This window comes from Plectropomus leopardus, chromosome 16 (genome assembly GCF_026936395.1).
Source record: "Plectropomus leopardus strain MGB_pleo_1.0 chromosome 16, ASM2693639v1, whole genome shotgun sequence".
Taxonomy (NCBI): Eukaryota; Metazoa; Chordata; class Actinopteri; order Perciformes; family Serranidae; genus Plectropomus; species Plectropomus leopardus.
Genome location: NC_142191.1, coordinates 14,436,278 through 14,454,759, shown reverse-complemented (window position 1 = coordinate 14,454,759; position 18,482 = coordinate 14,436,278). Strand labels below are relative to the sequence as shown.

The 18,482-nt window shown below is 40.5% G+C and overlaps 1 protein-coding gene across 6 annotated transcripts in view; it reads left to right on the top strand.

Annotated features, from left to right (window-relative positions):
• utrn (utrophin) overlaps nt 1-18,482 on the top strand; it is a 238,861-nt gene that overhangs the window by 125,788 nt on the left and 94,591 nt on the right. For all 6 annotated transcript variants that reach the window (XM_042503021.2, XM_088089085.1, XM_042503024.2 and 3 more), the window contains 2 exons: nt 13,416-13,588; nt 16,783-16,939. In XM_042503021.2, the coding sequence (XP_042358955.2) occupies nt 13,416-13,588; nt 16,783-16,939 (330 nt within the window). The remainder of the gene's footprint in view (nt 1-13,415; nt 13,589-16,782; nt 16,940-18,482) is intronic.

Sequence of the window (18,482 nt, the reverse complement as noted above, 5' to 3'; positions counted from 1 at the left end):
AAGTGAGGGTGATAAGGGCCCTCAGCAGGCCTCTGGTTTTAAAAATCCAGTCAATTCAGCAAGTTAATTTTCCTCAAAAGTTAATGACTGGAAATAATTTCGCTTGAAGAGGGCTGTTATCCAGGAATTCGCCATTTCCTGTCGTATTGGAGATCTCACGTTTGGTTGAACTGTTAAAGCATTTATCCTTAGGAATTTTATTATATCAAAACTCTTTATTAACTATTTAGAGCTCGTATTTTTTCCAGCAATAGGCATTCAATTAATCTAGATTCTGTGATGACATCTCTATAAAAGTTTTCATTGTTTCATGTGTGGGACTTAGATTGCACAAAGTATTCTCAGGAAACAATACATGTATGTAACTCAGCGTTACTGTTTGTACTTTTATCTCATTGATATCTACCTCAGTGTTTGCTTTTCACTTTCCAACAGCCTTATTAGACCTCAATTAGATGGACAGTTCACCCCATATTCAAAATACATATTTTTTCTCTTACCTGTAGTGATAACTGCTGTAGAGATGTCTGCTCCGTTACTCAAGATAATCCAAGGACCTTGTTGTGAGCAGTTTCATGTAGGAACTCTTTTTTACTACTAAACTGCACCAACCAACTGTATGACCACACAGAAAAAAGAGTGGATCTACTGCTAGCTCACTTAGCACCACTGAGCTAGCTAACATTAAAGCTCAGCCAAGGAGGCTGGCAGTAATGTTTACATCTCGTGCTGTCACAAGCACGAGCCTCTTGTCCATCAGTAGGAGTGATACGGTTGGTGGATGAAGTTCAGTAGAAAGAAAATAGTTTCTACATGACATGGCTCACAACAAGATCTTTGATTATCTTGAGTAAATGGGTCATAATTTCTGGAAAGAGAAGTTGCTGCTCAGTCATTTAAATGTTTGTTTCTGTTTGTTTGTTTTTTGTTTTTGTTTTGGTTTTAATTTTGGTGGGGTTTTGGGTTTGGTTTTGGTGCTGTGAGCACCACAAGCCGACTGCCATCTTGTTTAATTATATTTGAGAGAAGGCAGTCTTCTTCAACTCCAATAACTGCAACACTGCAACTCACACCAAAACAATTCAGACAGATAAATGAGACTGCATGTAAGAGGGAAAATGAGTGTTTTCAATTTTGGGGTAAATTGTCCCTTTAAGATGCTGCTTGTGCAAAATTAACATTTTCTACTGCTGCTGGTTCACATGAGCATCATTCAACTGGCAAAACACGGGATGGCTTTTCATGTCCAAGCAGTCATATGTATTTTTAGTACTGATCACAGACAAAGTCTCTTAAACAAAACCCCAAAGCCACTGTGTTCATCTCATGCACAAGGATTAGCATCTAAGAGCCTCTGCTTTTTCCCTCAATCTTAAGGTCATCTCCCAAGTGTCTTGTAGACACAGAAAAACACAAAAGGCACACCAGAATCAATAGCGGATTATCAGGCAACAGCACACAGCGCTCCCAATCAATTTCAATTCCCCTGTTCGGGAGCTTACATATGAATTTCAGGATGTCCTTTTTCTTGCTTATGATTACAAAGATGTGTTTCGTGGCCCATTATTGAATCCCTGGAATAAGTTATTAGTGATCTGAATGACCTTTGACTCCAGTTGTCCTCTCTAATGGCAGCTCTGTCACATCAGCAGAGGTCATCTGTCAATTGAGTGGCGGACAGTGGCTTTGTAATTATTATCTTTTACAATTTGCAGTCTCAGGGACATGCCTTATTGCTTTGACTTTGCTTTTTTTGTGTTGTGCTCATTTCCAATGCACTCTACCCTCGCTTGCTGTATTTTTCAAGTAGTTACCTTAATTTTGATCTGGAGTGGTGTTGACATACAGAAGTTAGGATTTTGACAGAAACTAGATAAGTAAGTCCTTTACAAGAGTCATGTGGACAGGATTTGTCAGATATAAGTGCGTCATTCATGCAATGCGAGCACTGAGACCCCAGCATGAAAAGAATGACTTGCTTGTAATACTCATACCCTATCAGCAGGCATACGTATACGTATACTGTACACACAACTTATGTGTCAAAAATAAGTATGTCAGATGATTCTTTTCCTGGAAGACACATAATGTGAGATAAATGGAGATGATGCAAACATGCTTTTAAACAGCAGTATTTTGCCAGTGCCGTTTCATCCGCTATACTATTTCCCTCCATTCATCCTCCTACCCGACATTCAGACTGAGAGCCGCACTAACCTTGTGTGGACAAAAGCAAATTGTGTGCAGGATGTGAGGGCCCGTGGCTGAACCTACTCTTTGCTCTGCAGTAGTATTCTCAAAGAATAAAGGCTTGTATTACAGACTGTTTGAGTAGACCTTCAGGTGTAGAGGGCTACCACCACAGCACAATTGCACGTAAGAAATTAAATATAGGTATATTTGAATGCAGAGTTCTAGTGCCCTGTAACACAGAGAGCTCTTTCATCTTCTCACACCCACTTTGGCTTTTTTCCACAGTTTGACAGGCTTGTTGAGCAACAGAGTCTCTAACTACTCTGTCTGCCAGTGACACACACACACACACACACACACACACACACACACACACACACACACACACACACACACACACACACACACACACACACACACACAAACAAAATTAGGGACCTAATCTCTTCAAAAGGATGCTGCCCTCCTAACAGGAAGAGGAGTGTCAGTGATAACCTCGGGCACAGGAAGTGACTTCATTGTATGTGGCCCATTTGTGAGAATTACAGTAGAATCCTGCAGCTACACTGATTTTTGTCTGGCACTGTAAAATGTAGAGAGAGGTAGAAAGTCTGGATTAAGTGGGATGGAATGAATCTTAAGTGATCTGACAGGGGAATAGCCTCTGGGCTTCACCGTAGTTGATAGATAGGTCTGCAAGAAGAATTCGGCTCTGGGTCTATTTGTGTATCTGTGTTTATGTGGCCATGTTTGTGTTTGTTCACTCTGGTGTTCATTTACTCTGTTTGTGATCCTGCGATATGGTTGCCCAACTTTATTTAAGCGGTATGGCCTCTGCTCCCTCTTGACATCATCTGAGAAAGCAAAACCGTTCTGTTTCTGCTTCCTCTCTTTCAGCTGGTGCTCTTTGACTCTTTCACATTTTCCCTTATGGCAGTCTATTCTCTGTTTATTTATTTATTTTTCAAAGCCAAAGTGGTTTATAGTGAGACGAGGTTAGCTGCATTTGTTTGAAGATGTGATCAAATACATTCTGGATTTAGTATTCCTGCCTATCTCTTGGCTGTGTCTTTTGTTCAAATTGTCCTCTTTGAGTGGTGTCTCTTCTGTTTTGACTTCTTTAAGTGGATGAACACAGGACGAACTCTGCTCTACTTGGCTTAATCTTGGCAAAGGTTCTCCATTATCAGTTCAGTCCAAACTGATTTTTGCACACTTTGATTGATGCAGTGTAGTGTTGTCATTATACTGGAGTTTTTAACTTTGATAAAATACCTTAAAAAATGTCCATATTTGATACTAACGGGAAAAATTAATATTGAGGGTGTAACATTTTAGATTTTTATTACAATATAAATATAATAAGGCTATAACATGACAATGACAACTTTTCTTGACTAAGAGAAAAGACCTGCAGAATGACTGTCATCAATATTAACAATAATTAAAATAAATAAATTAATTAATTTGAAAAAAATGAATTAAAATTGAATTCCCCTTGAGGTATTGCAGATGTTCAAAAGCCTCTGAGATTGTCACACATTCCGAAAGCAAAAAAAAATGCAAGTAAAACTCAAAACAGAATCCGGAAATCTTATTTTCCTTCTTCTTTTCCTCTTATGCAATTTTATACATTTTAAAGCAACAAATTAGTGTAAAAAATATAGGTACAAACTATTCTTTTTGGATATAACTAAACCTGCAAATTATTCAACAACAGGAGATGAGATGACGTGTTTGTCAACACAGCTGTCGGAGAGAAGAGAGCGCAATAAAGTGCAGCTGGTATCAATATTGTGGAAAAAGGTTCAAATATTTAGAATCAATATGTTTCCATACATTGATATATTAGAAACTCTAATATATGAATCTACAATGTACAAGTAGGTAACCGTAGCCAATCCCATCCTAATAATTTGCACCTGTGCAGTACTGGTGGTAGAAGCTCCACCTCATTTCAAGTAAAACACTGCACAGATAAAGACAGTGTGTGAAAATCTTTTCTATCTGTTTGTGTAGAAATAAAATGCTCATCCTCAAATGCAATTAGCCATATTGTCACCTTATAAAGTTGCTGTGGCGAACACATCCAGCAGATACAGAGCCACATTAGCTGGCTGCTTGCTGTGACTGGAAATGAGGTTCATGAGCAGTGAGGAGTGAAAACATTAAGGTGACGGACCAGACCACCAAAACAATGAGCTCAAAGATGCTAAAACACTACAATATTCTGTAAGAGTATCGAATTGTGAAGCTTTAAAGCTAACTTTAATAAAAATAACGTTTTGTCATATTTGTTGAAACTGTTCCACGGAATAGTTCATCCGACATATAATCTGTGAAAAAACCATTTCACTCTGCCTCCTCATAGTGCTTTTAATGGCTTGTTTTTAGAATCCACAGACCTGAGGAATCAATAATGCAGCTGCCAATCTTGTCAATCAGTGCTCCTGAACTGTAGTCAAACTGGAGAACGCTGATCAAATATGGATTGAGATTCTATTACTTCACTGCCTGTTTCTTCCCTCAAATATTCTCAGAAACATATTTTAGGGCATAGTTTTGCTGTGAAATGAGAAAAGTTTGCCCCGGCGCTGAGTGGTGCTTGGTTTTTGCTTGACTGTTTTCAACATGACGGCCAGGTCAAAAATGTTGTCATTTTACAGCTAAACAATACAATAAAATATATTTATGAAACAAATTGTTGGTAAGAAAAAGGCAATGCAGTAACAGAATCTTGATCCGTATTTGATCACCACTGCCTAGTTTGACTTTAGTTAAAAAATAGTGATTGACATGATTGTCAGCTGCATAGGGGGCTCTTCGGCTCTGATTAATTGTTTTCCTTCAGTTGCGGTGGATTCTAGATTCTAGACCTTTTGTCACAGACGATCTGCTTCATGTACTACTGTGTGCATCCAGCGAAAGTTTCATCACATATGACAAGAAGTTATTTTTATAAAAGTTAACAAGGCTTGCGTAAAAAGTACATCTTTGTCAGATTTGAAGGCCAGGAAAGCTGAGTCAGTCACAACAACACTGACGCAACATCTCGTCTCCGCGGACAAAAAAGTAGAGCAGCCAGAGTAAAGAAGGAGAGGAAAGGTTTTTGACTCAGTTGACCTTTACATTATGTTACGCACCAATGTTTAAAAAAAATGTCCCCTAACTCTGTGTTATCCTGATGTTACATTGGATAAATCTTTCCAATTAAGAGCCTCAACCTTTTCTTTCCTCCTTCTTGCGGCTTTGTGGAGCTTCTTTATGTCTTTTATTTCCTATTTCTTCTCTCTGTCCTTTTAGTGCTCTCTTTCTCTCACTCTCTTTCTTTTCTCATATTCTCTACTCTGCTTTGATGACTTCTATTACTTTATCATGTATTTTTCATGTTCCCTGTCCTCCTGTTGGTTTAAGTGATCCTTGTTGTCACTGCTGCTCTCTTCTCAATCAGTCAACTTCTCTTTCCTCCCCTCTTTGTGCCTGAGGGATTGGAAGCATTACATTCTTACTCCTGTAATGGTCCTAATCCGCTTAGTTTAGTAATGTAGCCCAACATTAACCCCCACATCTCCAGCCCCAAGCTTCGTATATGTGTGTGATTACATTCTTAATAAGTGCTGTTTTTGTGAATGACAGTCTTTGGACTTGATTGCACAAACTTAGTATCAAAACCCTTGGTAAGCCAGAGTTGTCTCACAGAAAGGTTGTTTCATCTCTTATTTTCCCCTTTAATCTCATCTGCCACTCATGGTTGAATTAGTTATGCTTGTCAAATGTGCCAATTCCCACCAGTTAATTTCACATTCTTCTCTGGAAAGACCTCAAGTAGTATATATTTGTCGGCATACATCAAAAATGCAGTTTAAGGCCCTGGAGTATGTACGTATTTTTAATTAGCTAAACGAACTTCAAAGTGTTTCACTTATGAATATGCAATGTTGCATTGTATCTTTTCTTTTTTTTCTCACTCAACAGCCATCTGTCTGTGTGTCTTTGATGCACACCACATGTCTTCCCTGCTGTTCAAAATACAAGCACACACTCACACAGAGACATTACACAAAAACTTCCACATGCAGGTTTAATATATGGAATGCATTAATTTAATACTTGCATCTCTTCAACAAAACCCCACAGACCACAGCCTCTCCAAACAGGTTATTCATAGACTCATTTAAAGCGTTTAGCCTTTGTTCTATAGTAGGATTCGCAGCGCTTGCATAATGCAGTCCTCTGCGGGCTGATGGTATTCAAATTGTAGGATCTGAACTGTAACGGGCTTGAGTAGTTCAGTAGATTTCGAAGAAATTTAAATAAGAGCTGTCTAGGAAAGGTGTTGTACATTGATTAAAATGCATGAATAATGCTCTCTGTGCAGAAGATTATATCTGCCCTGTCCTGACCCCACAATCCTAAACTTTTTTTAAAAAAAATTATTCTTTTAACAAAACAGGCATGTTTTCATCACCTCAAAGCTAGACAGGTAGAAAGTTCCACTCGTGGAGCTCTATTCATTTGGGCCTCTGCCCTCACTTTATTTCTTTTAACCCTCCCAGATGTCCTTTTTTTCGTTTTATTCCTCTGTTTCTGTCATCTTACACTGTGCTTATTTTCTATGTTTCATCTTAGCAATTCTTACTTTTGAATATTTCTTATTTTATTTCTAAATTTTATATGAAGTTCTCACTTTCCTCCAAAACTTTCGTTTTTCCAACATGCTGTCTGCTTATACAGGCCTCAGGAAGTGGGTGTGTAGTTTGTCGAGTTAGTTTAGGGGGGAGAGAGAGAGGGAGAGAGGTAGAGAGAGGAGGGGAAAGGGAGGATACTGATCAAAATAATAAACAGCTGTGTGAAAGTGTGGGTCTAGTGGCCAGAGAGAGCAACGGAGAAGAGGAGAGAGCGATGTGGACACCAGCCTGGGTTTTTGTGTGACCCCCATGGGAGCAAAAAACCAAAGAAGAAACTTTTGAAGAAGTTTTCGTGTCCCAGAGAAGAAGGTGAACAAACGGGATGACAAACAGATCAACCTCTCCTCCCTCTCAAGAGGCAAAGAAAGATAATCAGCAGAGCTTCGACTTGGCCGGCGAGTCAGATTACCTACCCAGGAGCTAAACGCTGAGTCTTGAGGCAGCTCCCTGCAAACACGTGGCTCCAGAAAAAGAAGAAGGCATTCTTTGACTAAGTGGCCCAGTCATGGCAGTGATTAGGAGGGTGTGATAGAGCGAGACCAGACCGGGGCTGGAGACCCGAGGGGTGGGTAGTAAGGCAGACACTGAGGTGTCTCTGTCTCTTTGAGTCCGCTACCTTTTACTCAGGGGAACGAGCCGGCAAACCATGTGCCTCTTTGTGCTGCCGTCTCTCCTCTTGAAAGGTGTAGAGTTGTGTGACTGGCAGGAATAGAGTGCTTTTTATCAGAGTAATTGAGAGCAAATGCCCCAGCCCTGCCCTGGGTTGGACTGCTGGACATCGTGTAAACAGCTTCCTTCATGCCCAGAGGGGGAAGTGAAGGAAGGGGAGTATAGCAAAGTTGAAGGAGAGCGCCAGACCTGTCCTCGGCCATTCGGAGGTTTACATCAGCCGGCCCGTCCCGCAAGACACAAACCGTTATCTCCACTTTGCAGACCTCCACCCAAGATTTGTTGGATTTCTCCCCCAGTTTTAGCACCCCACTTTTGGCCAGAGGAACTCAGCTGTCAGCCTCCAGCCTCTACTTTGTCAAACCTCCAGTAGCACCAATCGTCCCGTTAATCCTAGTCCCACTTCTGAAGCATGACCGCAGGGTAGCTGTCAACTCCCCTTCACAGCTTGGCTGCTTTTCCCAAGAGGATGCTACGAACATGTGGCAGGATTTGGCGAGCACACACACAGGCATGCATGCACAACTGCTGCCAAGGGGTGTGTGAAGTGTGTAAATCGCCTGTTTTGGGACTGCTCCCTGGATTTGACCCTCTTGCATTTGAATTTTTTACCTGGTTTCTCTGTGGTTGGATTCAAGTTTGCTCATACTGTGGATTTAGCATTGATCCGAGCCCTGACTTTAAAGGTGTTTGTTTTGACCAGAACCACTGGAGGACTTACCTACCTGTGTCGACTCCTTGCCAGCCTTCCACCTGTATGACAGTAGAAAACATGTAGGCACTGGAGGGAGCAGGAGGAGTCCGTGCACGCGCTCCAGTATGATTGGCTTGAACTTCAGCTTGCAGGAGCTGCTCAGAAAGCTTGAACAGGTATATATCTACTGATTTTAGGATGCATTGTTGATGACAGCTGGGTCTTGGGCTTAATCCCAACATGTCCATTGCAACTACCACTCAGCCATTACCCCTCTGTTTTGCATGTTCCTTTCTAGAGGTAGGGTGTCCTGAGTCTTGTTGGGACTACATGGCCCTACAAGCTGCGTTTTTTCAGAGGCATACACCAAATCAAGTGCTCTGAGAAATTATCAGCATAAGCAACAAAAGAAAACCACAAATGTTTTTTTCTTTGTTCATTAAGATTTGAAATAATTAATAGCCATTGTATTATATTTGTTTAATGTCAGTTCAATATATTGTGCTTCTTTTCTTATAACAAACACAACAAAAAGAATTGCTAGTATGCTAATGCTAGCTGGCTAACATTAAACCATTTTCCATGTTGCATCCCCCTTTATAAGGCATATAACACCCAGAATTTTACTAAAATCCAGCAGCTAAATTGCTGCACTTGTTACCGCTCCTCTAACTTTAGTGCATACTGGCAAGGTAAGAGCTTGGGTTGCTACCACAGAGCACCACTGGTGGCCTTGTAATGAAGCAGTGTTCTTTTCTATTTGATGACGACTTATCTGATCGATTGATATAATGAAACTTAGGTGGTGAACTAATCGTAAGTGTCCATGATTTTCTATCTCTATCAGTTAAATGGCAAATGCCATTATACCCTTAGTCACGTCTGTTTACATAAATGCCACCGATGACAATACTGATGATGTGTGAGAATCTTGAAGGGTTGTCCCATTTCACAGATGAAGATATAAGCCGCTATGCCTTTTAACTCTGTTCTGTGGCGGCACTGGAAAACAAGTGGTGATAGTAAAATAGGAAATGGATTGGGCTTTGGTCTCACAGTGGCTTTTTGAATGCAGTCTTTTAAACACCATGAATACAAACAGAGTCAGCGTTCATTCTCCATCTCCCCTTGTGTTTGTAGTTGTGGACCTAATGTAGTCAGCTTTATGAGGTCTGAGCAGTCATTATTGCACTCATTAAAACGGAATAATCGGTTCTGGCCTGCTTTGCTAGTTATTAGAGAGCGCTACCATGCAGAGAGAGAATTAGTATAGAATGAGACCCAGAGCCTTGAATTAAGCCTAATTTGTCAAAGCAAACCTTTACAGTAATTGTGTCATTACAGGCTAAAGACAAACATGGCTTCGCCCAGTGAGGGTCATTCTTTTTTGTCAATGGGAAAAACTTATTTAGGGCAAAATTATCATCAAAAGAACAGTGTGTTTATGTTTATTTTGCTTCAGGCACAGCTTAACTGTGTATTTAATGCTTTTATCCTTCATAAAGCTCTAAGTAGTAGTTGTAACTTCAGTTGCCATGGGAAAGTCTGTCACATCGTATTTGCAATCCAACCAGCCCAAAGTCGACGAATCTTTATCACTTATTACAGTGTGCATGATATTCAGAACCCATTAACCTTTCTGCTGCCTTTCTTTCTTTCACACACACATACACACACATACATACATAAACACCAGCACATTGATCACAGAGGTAGTGGTTCATTTGGTTTAGTTGGTACAGTAGCTGTCTGCTTGTGTAATGTACTGTACAGTTTGTATGTGTGTGTCTGTGTATGTGTGTGTGTATCTGGTGTGCCACTTGCTTACATAAATGCAGACCTTTTTTTACTGTTTCCAGTAGCTTTACAATTAGTTTAAAGTTAAAGGCTGACTTGTCTGTGTGTGTGAGTGTGTATGTAGGTGTATGGAAGCCAAAGAGCTGAATTTGAGATTGTTTTGCCAGGACTAAAAGCCCTATATTAAGTTAATTTCCATCAATAAACCATAAATAAAACATGAAATAGTGGCAAACGGAAGCTTTTTATAGCTGATATGATGACCCGTGGAATAATGTGTGTGTGAGAGTGTGTGTGTTAAAGAGCACGAGACAGAAAGTGATCCATCCTCCCCAGGATACACACTGACTTACATAAACCACTGGCTCAAAGAAGTCTTTCAGTGGGTGAGACGAAAATTTAAAGGGAGCTTTGTAAATGAATATATGAGCCTCAGTATGCCCACACAGGCTGTGTAGTGTATAAGTGTGTGTGTTGGTGTGTGTGCAGTTAGTGTTAACTTCCAAGGGAAGTAGAGGTGTTAAAGAGAAAGAAAAGGGAAGCACTTGGGAAATGACTTGAAACACAGCCAGCTGGCTTAGTGACAGAATGACTGTCTTTTACTTTTTGCCTGTCCTTCTGTCTTTCTTTTCATCTGTCTGTCTCTCTCTCTGTCACTTTCTCTCCTCTATGACCTTTAAGAGGCATTTGATTTGTGTCAAAAAGCCAGCGGGTGATTATCCTTGCAGATCACAGTGGAGGGATTTGCTCCAGCCTTTGTGAAATGGCTATTGGCATTCAGTAAATTGCAGCACTGTGCCATGACTGTGGTAATTGATAGTTGTTTCGTGTGTAGTCTGGTTTTACTGTAGCTGGACTTTGTTTTGTCAGTTTTCTCTAGAAGGAGCTGAGCTGTGGTTTCAGCTCATATAGGACTGTAGAGTTCAGAAGTAAAACAGGCGTAACATGTGTGACGTGTAACATTACAGCGTCAGCATCTAGTGTGATGCATAATATATACATCAACAGCACTTTCAAAACATCATTCACCATCCCTTTTAAATGATGGTTGATCTCATCCTCTGCTTGGAGGGTAAGGAGCTCCCAGACATCATTGTTTCCCCAATTCGCTGACATTTTCAACTGCTTTTCTTTTTCTTTGAGTTGGGCGCTAACTGCTGCTAGCTGCTCCCAATGGTGGGCTGCACACAAAACATGGCGTCAATGTGTCATTACCGGACCCAGCCATGGTCCCTTCCTGCTAGTTGTCCCTTTTACACAGACACTGATTAAGCTCTGTTACTACCTCTGCTCTGGGTGAGACAAGTCTCACATCCTGCCATCATACCTTTTATAAAGAGCGGCAAGACATAATAACAGCAGGACATTCCTGCTTTATAATCATCTCTGTTACCAGACTGACTGCAGTGTGTTCATGGCATTCTGGATGTTTATAGTAATCTACAGTTTCTGGTTTTGGAATGATTAGATTGCAGACTTTGTAACAGTTGCTTTGGTTGTTTTACAAATTGAAATTGAAAAACCAAAGAGTCGGTGAGTTCACTGATGTCTTGAGTGATGTTGACGGTTGTGTCCTGGAACGTGCTTCACACTCTGATTGGTTCCATCTCTCATGCACTGACAGCTTGGGTCACAGTTGTTTGGGCCTACATATCTTAAAGCTCAACAAAATGGCTGCGTATGCACTCCTACCAAACATGGGCAGCACCACCTCTGCAGCCGCCTCTGAACAGCATGTTAGCAGTATTTATTTGCCATGCAGTGCAGGAACAGGACAGCATCTCACATTTGAACTGTCATACCAGTCCTTCACCATAAAGCACATGCCTCTTCCTCTTCTCTTCTCTGCTCCATTGGATGGACATATGGACACCTGGTTGAATGACGCTGTCCAGGATTTAGCTGACAAAACAAAGCATATTATAGTTCCTAAAATTCTGTTGGAAACTGATGCAGGCACAGAGTTTGTCCAGTTTATGATCCATTGCCTGCACTGTGGCTAGCAGGATGGATGTAGCTATTTGTGACATGTGCTATTTGACTGGTAATGAGCAGTCACTTCTTCCAGGCACATTGGGTAAACTGTATCTAATTTACAGACATTTTTAACTCCGAGCACATTTGCTTCATTTACAGATTTGTGAAAGCTGAGAGGACTCATTTGAATTAGAGTTAATAACCTCTTTTTATAATTGTTAATTTATTTTAATATTGCAGTGACTAGAAGAAAACAGTGCAGCAACATTAATTTCAGTTTCCTAGATAAGGCGGTTTTGCAGTAATTGTAAAATGAAGAGGCTGATTGCATACAGTAATGTCCAATCTGCAATGCAACAAGAGGGATACACAAGCAGCAACCACAAGCGCTGAAGATGGGTCATTTCACACACAATGACCAACATATTTTTTTTATTAGCATCTTGTTGGCTATAGGTCTCATTACACTTCTCTTATCTCCACTCATTTTGTCCCATTTGCAAGTCTGTGTCTGTGCTGCAGGCAGTGTTACAGTCATCCATACGGTATTGGAGTCTTTCCTTTATCTGCAGTTCAAATGTGTTGAACTGAGGGGAGTCCCACTAGAGAGCGAGAGAGAGGAGAAAATGGAGCAGTTTTACACATCTAAAAATAAAACATTTGACAGGATCCTCTGCTTGCGTCATCCTCCCTTGTGGTTCCACCCTCACACACAAACACTCACATATATCCTTTGAGATGTAGTTGTGTAATAGAGCTGCCTCGTTAAGGACACTCAAACAAACACACACACACACACACACACACACACACACACACACACACACACACACACACACACACACATGGAAAAATTGCACTTCGTCACAGTATTGAATATAGTGGCTTCTCACAGCCGTGCACACATATAACCACAGTACTTTGGAATAGCACTGCAATACATTAGCATTGCATACCGTATCCCAGCATTAAATTATTGCAAAGCTTGCTTTGGTGTAGCCCTGGTACAACCTAATGCAGCATTAGTATGGAGGCAGACGTTGCCTAGGGACTTGCTTCTGGTTGGGGTGGGCCTTGGAAGTCAGTGAAAGGGTAGAAGTTAAAATCTTTTTAGTCAAAGAGTCAAAAACTGCCTCAAGGGCATTTCATGAAAATATAAACTTCTCTGCCTTCTGGAAATGTTGTGTGCAGTATGCTGTGAACTCCCTCAAGACTAGCGACAAAAATTTAACTTTATTTTCGCTTCATGAATAATCAACTGTGACAGCCTAGAAGACTTTGACGTCCAATATTGGTTAACTTTATTAAGACCTCGCTGTACTGCTGCCCTTGACTATGCATTTGCTGAGACAAAAATGATCACTCATGACAATAATCCTTTGTCTTTTTATTTATAGGACATCCAGGCTGAGATTGATGCCCACAATGACATCTACAAGAGTGTGGACGGAAACAAGTCGAAGATGGTCAAGGCTCTGGGCAGCTCAGAGGAAGCTGTGTTTCTCCAACACAGACTGGATGACATGAACCAACGCTGGAGTGACCTGAAGGTCAAATCGGCAAACATCCGGTCAGTTAAACTCCATACAGTATTTGCAAATGGAAATGTTTGTTTTCTCTAGTGTTAATGGCCACACTGCTCAGATTGCAGTTTTCTGCTCTTTGCTGCTCTCAAGTCTGAAGAGAAAAAACATGTAGACTTAAGGTCCCTGCCTTAGTTTGCCACTTGAATCAACCAGTGACTCACATGTTGCAGCAGTGAGTTTCTAAGTGTAATTCCAGTGTAATTCGCATATATTAGATAAGAAAACAAACAAAAAGTAAAAAAGAGAAAGCTCAAGACCTCAAGGTTGCAAACACCAAATCCTATTTGAAATGCCAAGCACTTAATCTCCAAGAAGCCGTAAGTATTTCTAAAGAGGTGAGATTTTCTCTCCACTCTAAAAAAAATGTCCATTCCCATGAAGCACAAATTAAGAGTCAGCTTTAGTTCAAGGCCACTTCACTCTGGCCCTGTGTACACCTCGTATTAACATGCATCCTCAGTGATTGGATCTCAAGAAGGAAGCTGTGAGCACGGGTGCTATTGCCCTTACCAATGCATCTTGAATTCAGATTGCTCAGACAACATTCAGAGGTGGTCTGGGCAGCATATAGCCACTTTCTCTCAGCAGTGTTTACTCTGATATGTCCTGGGACACAGTAAAGTACCGCCTACTCCGCCGACATCCTTGGTTATCTCACTGGATAAGAAAACTTTCTGATGCTGCTGTTATACAGGTTTAACGCAGAGCTCATGGACTGTCTCTGGAGCTGCCTTCTTCCCGGCAAATGATCAGCTCAGCATCTGCCTGGTTAGCACAGGCTAACACATCAGCAGCTGTTAAACAGTTCCAGCAGAGTCATACCAAAATTGAAAGGGCTTGACTTTTTCATTACACACATTATTAACAGTTAAGAAACATTAGCTGTGATCCTAATAGTTAGCCCTGTCACTTCCTGGTGGACTCACACCAACTATCCACAGTACGGAGCTCACACTCTTGCAGCAGTATTCTTCTAGCAGCGCTCGTGTCATCATGATTAAGAAGAGAGAAAGAGATCTGAGCAAGGATTTTGAAAGATTTTACTCATTTAAACAAAGGCTGTATGTGTGTGTTTAGCACAACAAACCTCCCGCTGGTCAAAAACAACAACAATGCATTTGGTCTTCTACAAACAGATTCAATCATGTGTTTATCTGCATATAGACCAGGGAAGTAAGATTCAGTTACCAGCAATCACTCAAGACTCATGTGAGAGAGACAGAGAGCTATCCACATGTGACGGGATCACCCAAGATACATGTTAACAGCAGCTCACCTATACACTTCACTTTGTGTGTAACTTAAAATGTACTGAATCTCCCTTACTGTTGACTGAGCATTCAATACTCTCAGCTCTTGAAAAGAAAATGTTGTGTTCGTGATGGACTTACACGTCTTGGATTCAAAGAAAACCACGTGACATACAGCTTGTTGTGGAATATTAAAGTAGGTTACTGTTTTTCTTGTCAGCTGTACGGATACAGTAGCTCTTGTGTTCCTCATGTCTCCTATGGATCACGGGGATAAAATACAGCTCTAAAAGGACACGAGAGCCGCCACAGTGGCACATAAACTTTTGAGGACAGAGACAATGCCGCGTCAGCCGCAACCTTGGCATTAATAAAGAAGATTGGCGATGGGTGGGGATGTAGAGGGTGAAGACAGTGAAGGTGGAAGTGAAGTTGACAGGGCCAGATGGAGATGTTCAAAGACAAAGAAGAGGAGGGGGTTTAGAGAGAAGCAGCAGAGGAGCACAACAAAGCTTTGAGGGCAGGGGGAAAGGTCAGAGAGGCTGAAGAAAAACTGGGGAGAAATTTAAAAAAAAAAAGAGGTGGGGAGAGATTCTTTGCTGGATAGAGTTGGTGGGTCAAGGTCAAGCAGTGCAGACATAATAGGTTGGACTTGTTCCACAGGAAGACAAGAGAGAGGAAAAACAGACAGTGAGAGATCTGTGTGTGTGTGTGTGTGGGAGGTGGGATACTGTGTGTGTTGATTGTACTGAGCCCATTATGCCTTAATTGCAGTACATGTGTAATTATGGCTAACTCGGCGAGCTGAAATAGGAGGTCTCTGTACACAGTGTTCAGATACATTATGGTTGGAGGAGAGGAGAAAAACAAAAGTGCTTATCAACACATAATGCATGCATGCTACCACCCACACAATTAGTAGACTGTGTACCTACACCAGAAGGGCAGCAACTTCCTTCCAGTGGTCAGGCTTTTACTGGTGTTTGTTGTAATAAAGGCTTTTTTGTTTATTTTATCTTTTATGTTTTTAGAAGCCAAAAACATTTTATATAATCAGTTTTAAAAAAATAAGAGGATGTATATGGCATAGCCTCTGTATAAATACAAACATCTAGTGTCTAATAGGTGCTAGGTAAACATTTGTGTTGCAGATGTGTCTTTTAAAAAGTAACATATATTTTTCAACCTGGAACCAATTTCTCTATGTTTTTGTGTGTAAGTGATGGATGGAAACAACAATTTTTAATAATGGTTCAGTATTGAGTGAGACTGCTAATCAGGCTTCAATGTATCTTTAATGGTCAATGAGACAGGTGCGACGGAGAGGGACAGATTGACCAAAAAGCTGCAAAAGGTGTGCTTGATGAAGGTGTTGTACTTTAACGTCACAAATAAAAGTGATATTGCAAGTTAGATGGGAGTTCTTTTGCAGCTTTTTGGCTATTTATATGCTACATTTGCATCTGCTACATCTGCTTATTTAAATGGAGTCTGGTGGGTTTGCTGATAGCAATATCTAGGCTGTGTCTGGTTAAACAAAAAGGATCTTACTCTTTAACAAAAAGGACTATCTTTCCAGAGGTCCTTTCTATAATGTTGTCAGAGACTTGAAATAATAATATGAAACTGTCTATGGCAAAAACAAGCACAAGCCAAAACAAATGCCCCAAATGGTTATATTGCAGCTTGTTTTGCAGCTACCAGCAAAAGTGCTCTCACTTAATACTGGACCGGTTTCAAAAATTGTTGTTTCCATTAGTCATTTAGACAAAAATAACAAGATAGAACAGGATCCAGGTTGAAAAATACAGAAGTTACTATTTAATTAAACTTAATTATCAGTATAAGACTATATATGCTTCAACAGGGAGAGATGAAAATGCCTACCTCATAATAACAGTTTGAGTGAATCTTGTGTGTGTTGGCAGGGCCCATCTGGAGGCGAGCGCTGAACGCTGGTCCCGCCTGCTAGGCCTCCTGGAGGAGCTGTGGAGGTGGATCTGCATGAAGGATGAGGAGCTGGCCAAGCAGATGCCCATCGGAGGAGATGTCCCCACCCTGCTGCAGCAGCAGAACCACTGCACAGTACGTTATGTCGCCACAGGCAATGTTCCTGCCACGCTTTACAAGATTGAGCATACCTTGTCCCTCATTGTTTTCTTCAAGTTTAAAAGTAGTTGAACTTTTGAGTTTTTCATAGAAGAGTATGCGTTTCTGCTGTATATGTTTTAGTACTTTGTAACCATACTCTCAGCTCTGTACATTTAGTGGCTGGCATTTTATGTACAGTAAAAAGTAAGACAAGTATATTTCTATATATTTATTTATTTACTGTCAAAATGTCTTGTTAAAACAGCGCTAATATACAGTGCATGGTAGGTATTATAATTTAGAATAAGTCTGCTCCCAGACTCGACCAATCAAAACAAACCAGGATTAGTCTGACTGATACTCATTCAGGGGGCACAGTGTCATTTTAAAAAAGTTTTTAATGAGCTACCTTTGCTCTGCATTGTTTCTGACCAAAGCTGGTAACCGTGGTCTTCTAAACAGTCAGCACTAAAACCACAGGAAGATTTTGTTATTGTAATGTAGCAGCAGTAATCACCCTGACATTGTCACGCATCAGGCTGGTCCACACCATTGCTATAGTAAGTTTAGCCAAACAACAAATTGCAGCGGTCAAGCATAACCCAAGCATGATGTTTTATGATTATTATGGTCATTCAGCAGTCAACACGCACAAAACTTGTATTAGCGCCAGAGTTTAAGACCAATATAAAATCACTGCTACACAATCAAGTGTTGTTGTTCCCTCTATTTCATTCCCAGAAATATTGTTATTTATCACCCTCATACCACACTGTATCATTTATTCTAACAAGTGATCAATACCTTCATTGTGCCAATCCATTCACACCTTTGTCACATCACTGCTATTTGTCATCCATATTCCCCACTGTATTATTTATTGTAACCACTGGTTATTGTGATAGTGCATTGGCGTGTAATTGCTTTCAGATAGATGACTCCCCCTGTGGCTACTGTTTACTCCCAGTCCGCTGACCGCCAGTACTGCTGATGTCGCTCTTGACATCGTAATGCGTTTCCCTGCACCCATTCGCCACCCTATTATTTTGTCCCACAAAACGCCTTGAGAGTAAACACATGTGCTGTTGTGCATGGATGCAGGATACTGGACACACTGAGACAGATCAACACACACACATTCATCATATTTGTGTTAACATAGGCACATCATATCTGTGTGTACCGTAAGTATCCCTATGTATATGCATTCACTTTAAGGATGTGTATGGTTTTATTACAGTTTGACAGATAGTTCTAATCACAAGCATTACCACATTTTTTGTAATTATGCTTTATATTACAAAAACTGTTTTAATTACAATTTCATAGACACACAGTTTCCAAAAAAGCTCAATACTAGTAGCTAGAAGGAGAAGAAAAAGGAATAAGTAAAAAATGAAAAAAAAAAAGTATTGAGATGAGAAGATCAACCAAAAAATAATTACACATTAAAACAAATCCTTAAACCTTAGGAATTCTAAACCTCATCCTAACCTCCATCAAAGAAACAGAGAACTAAGGCTTTGATATAAAAATA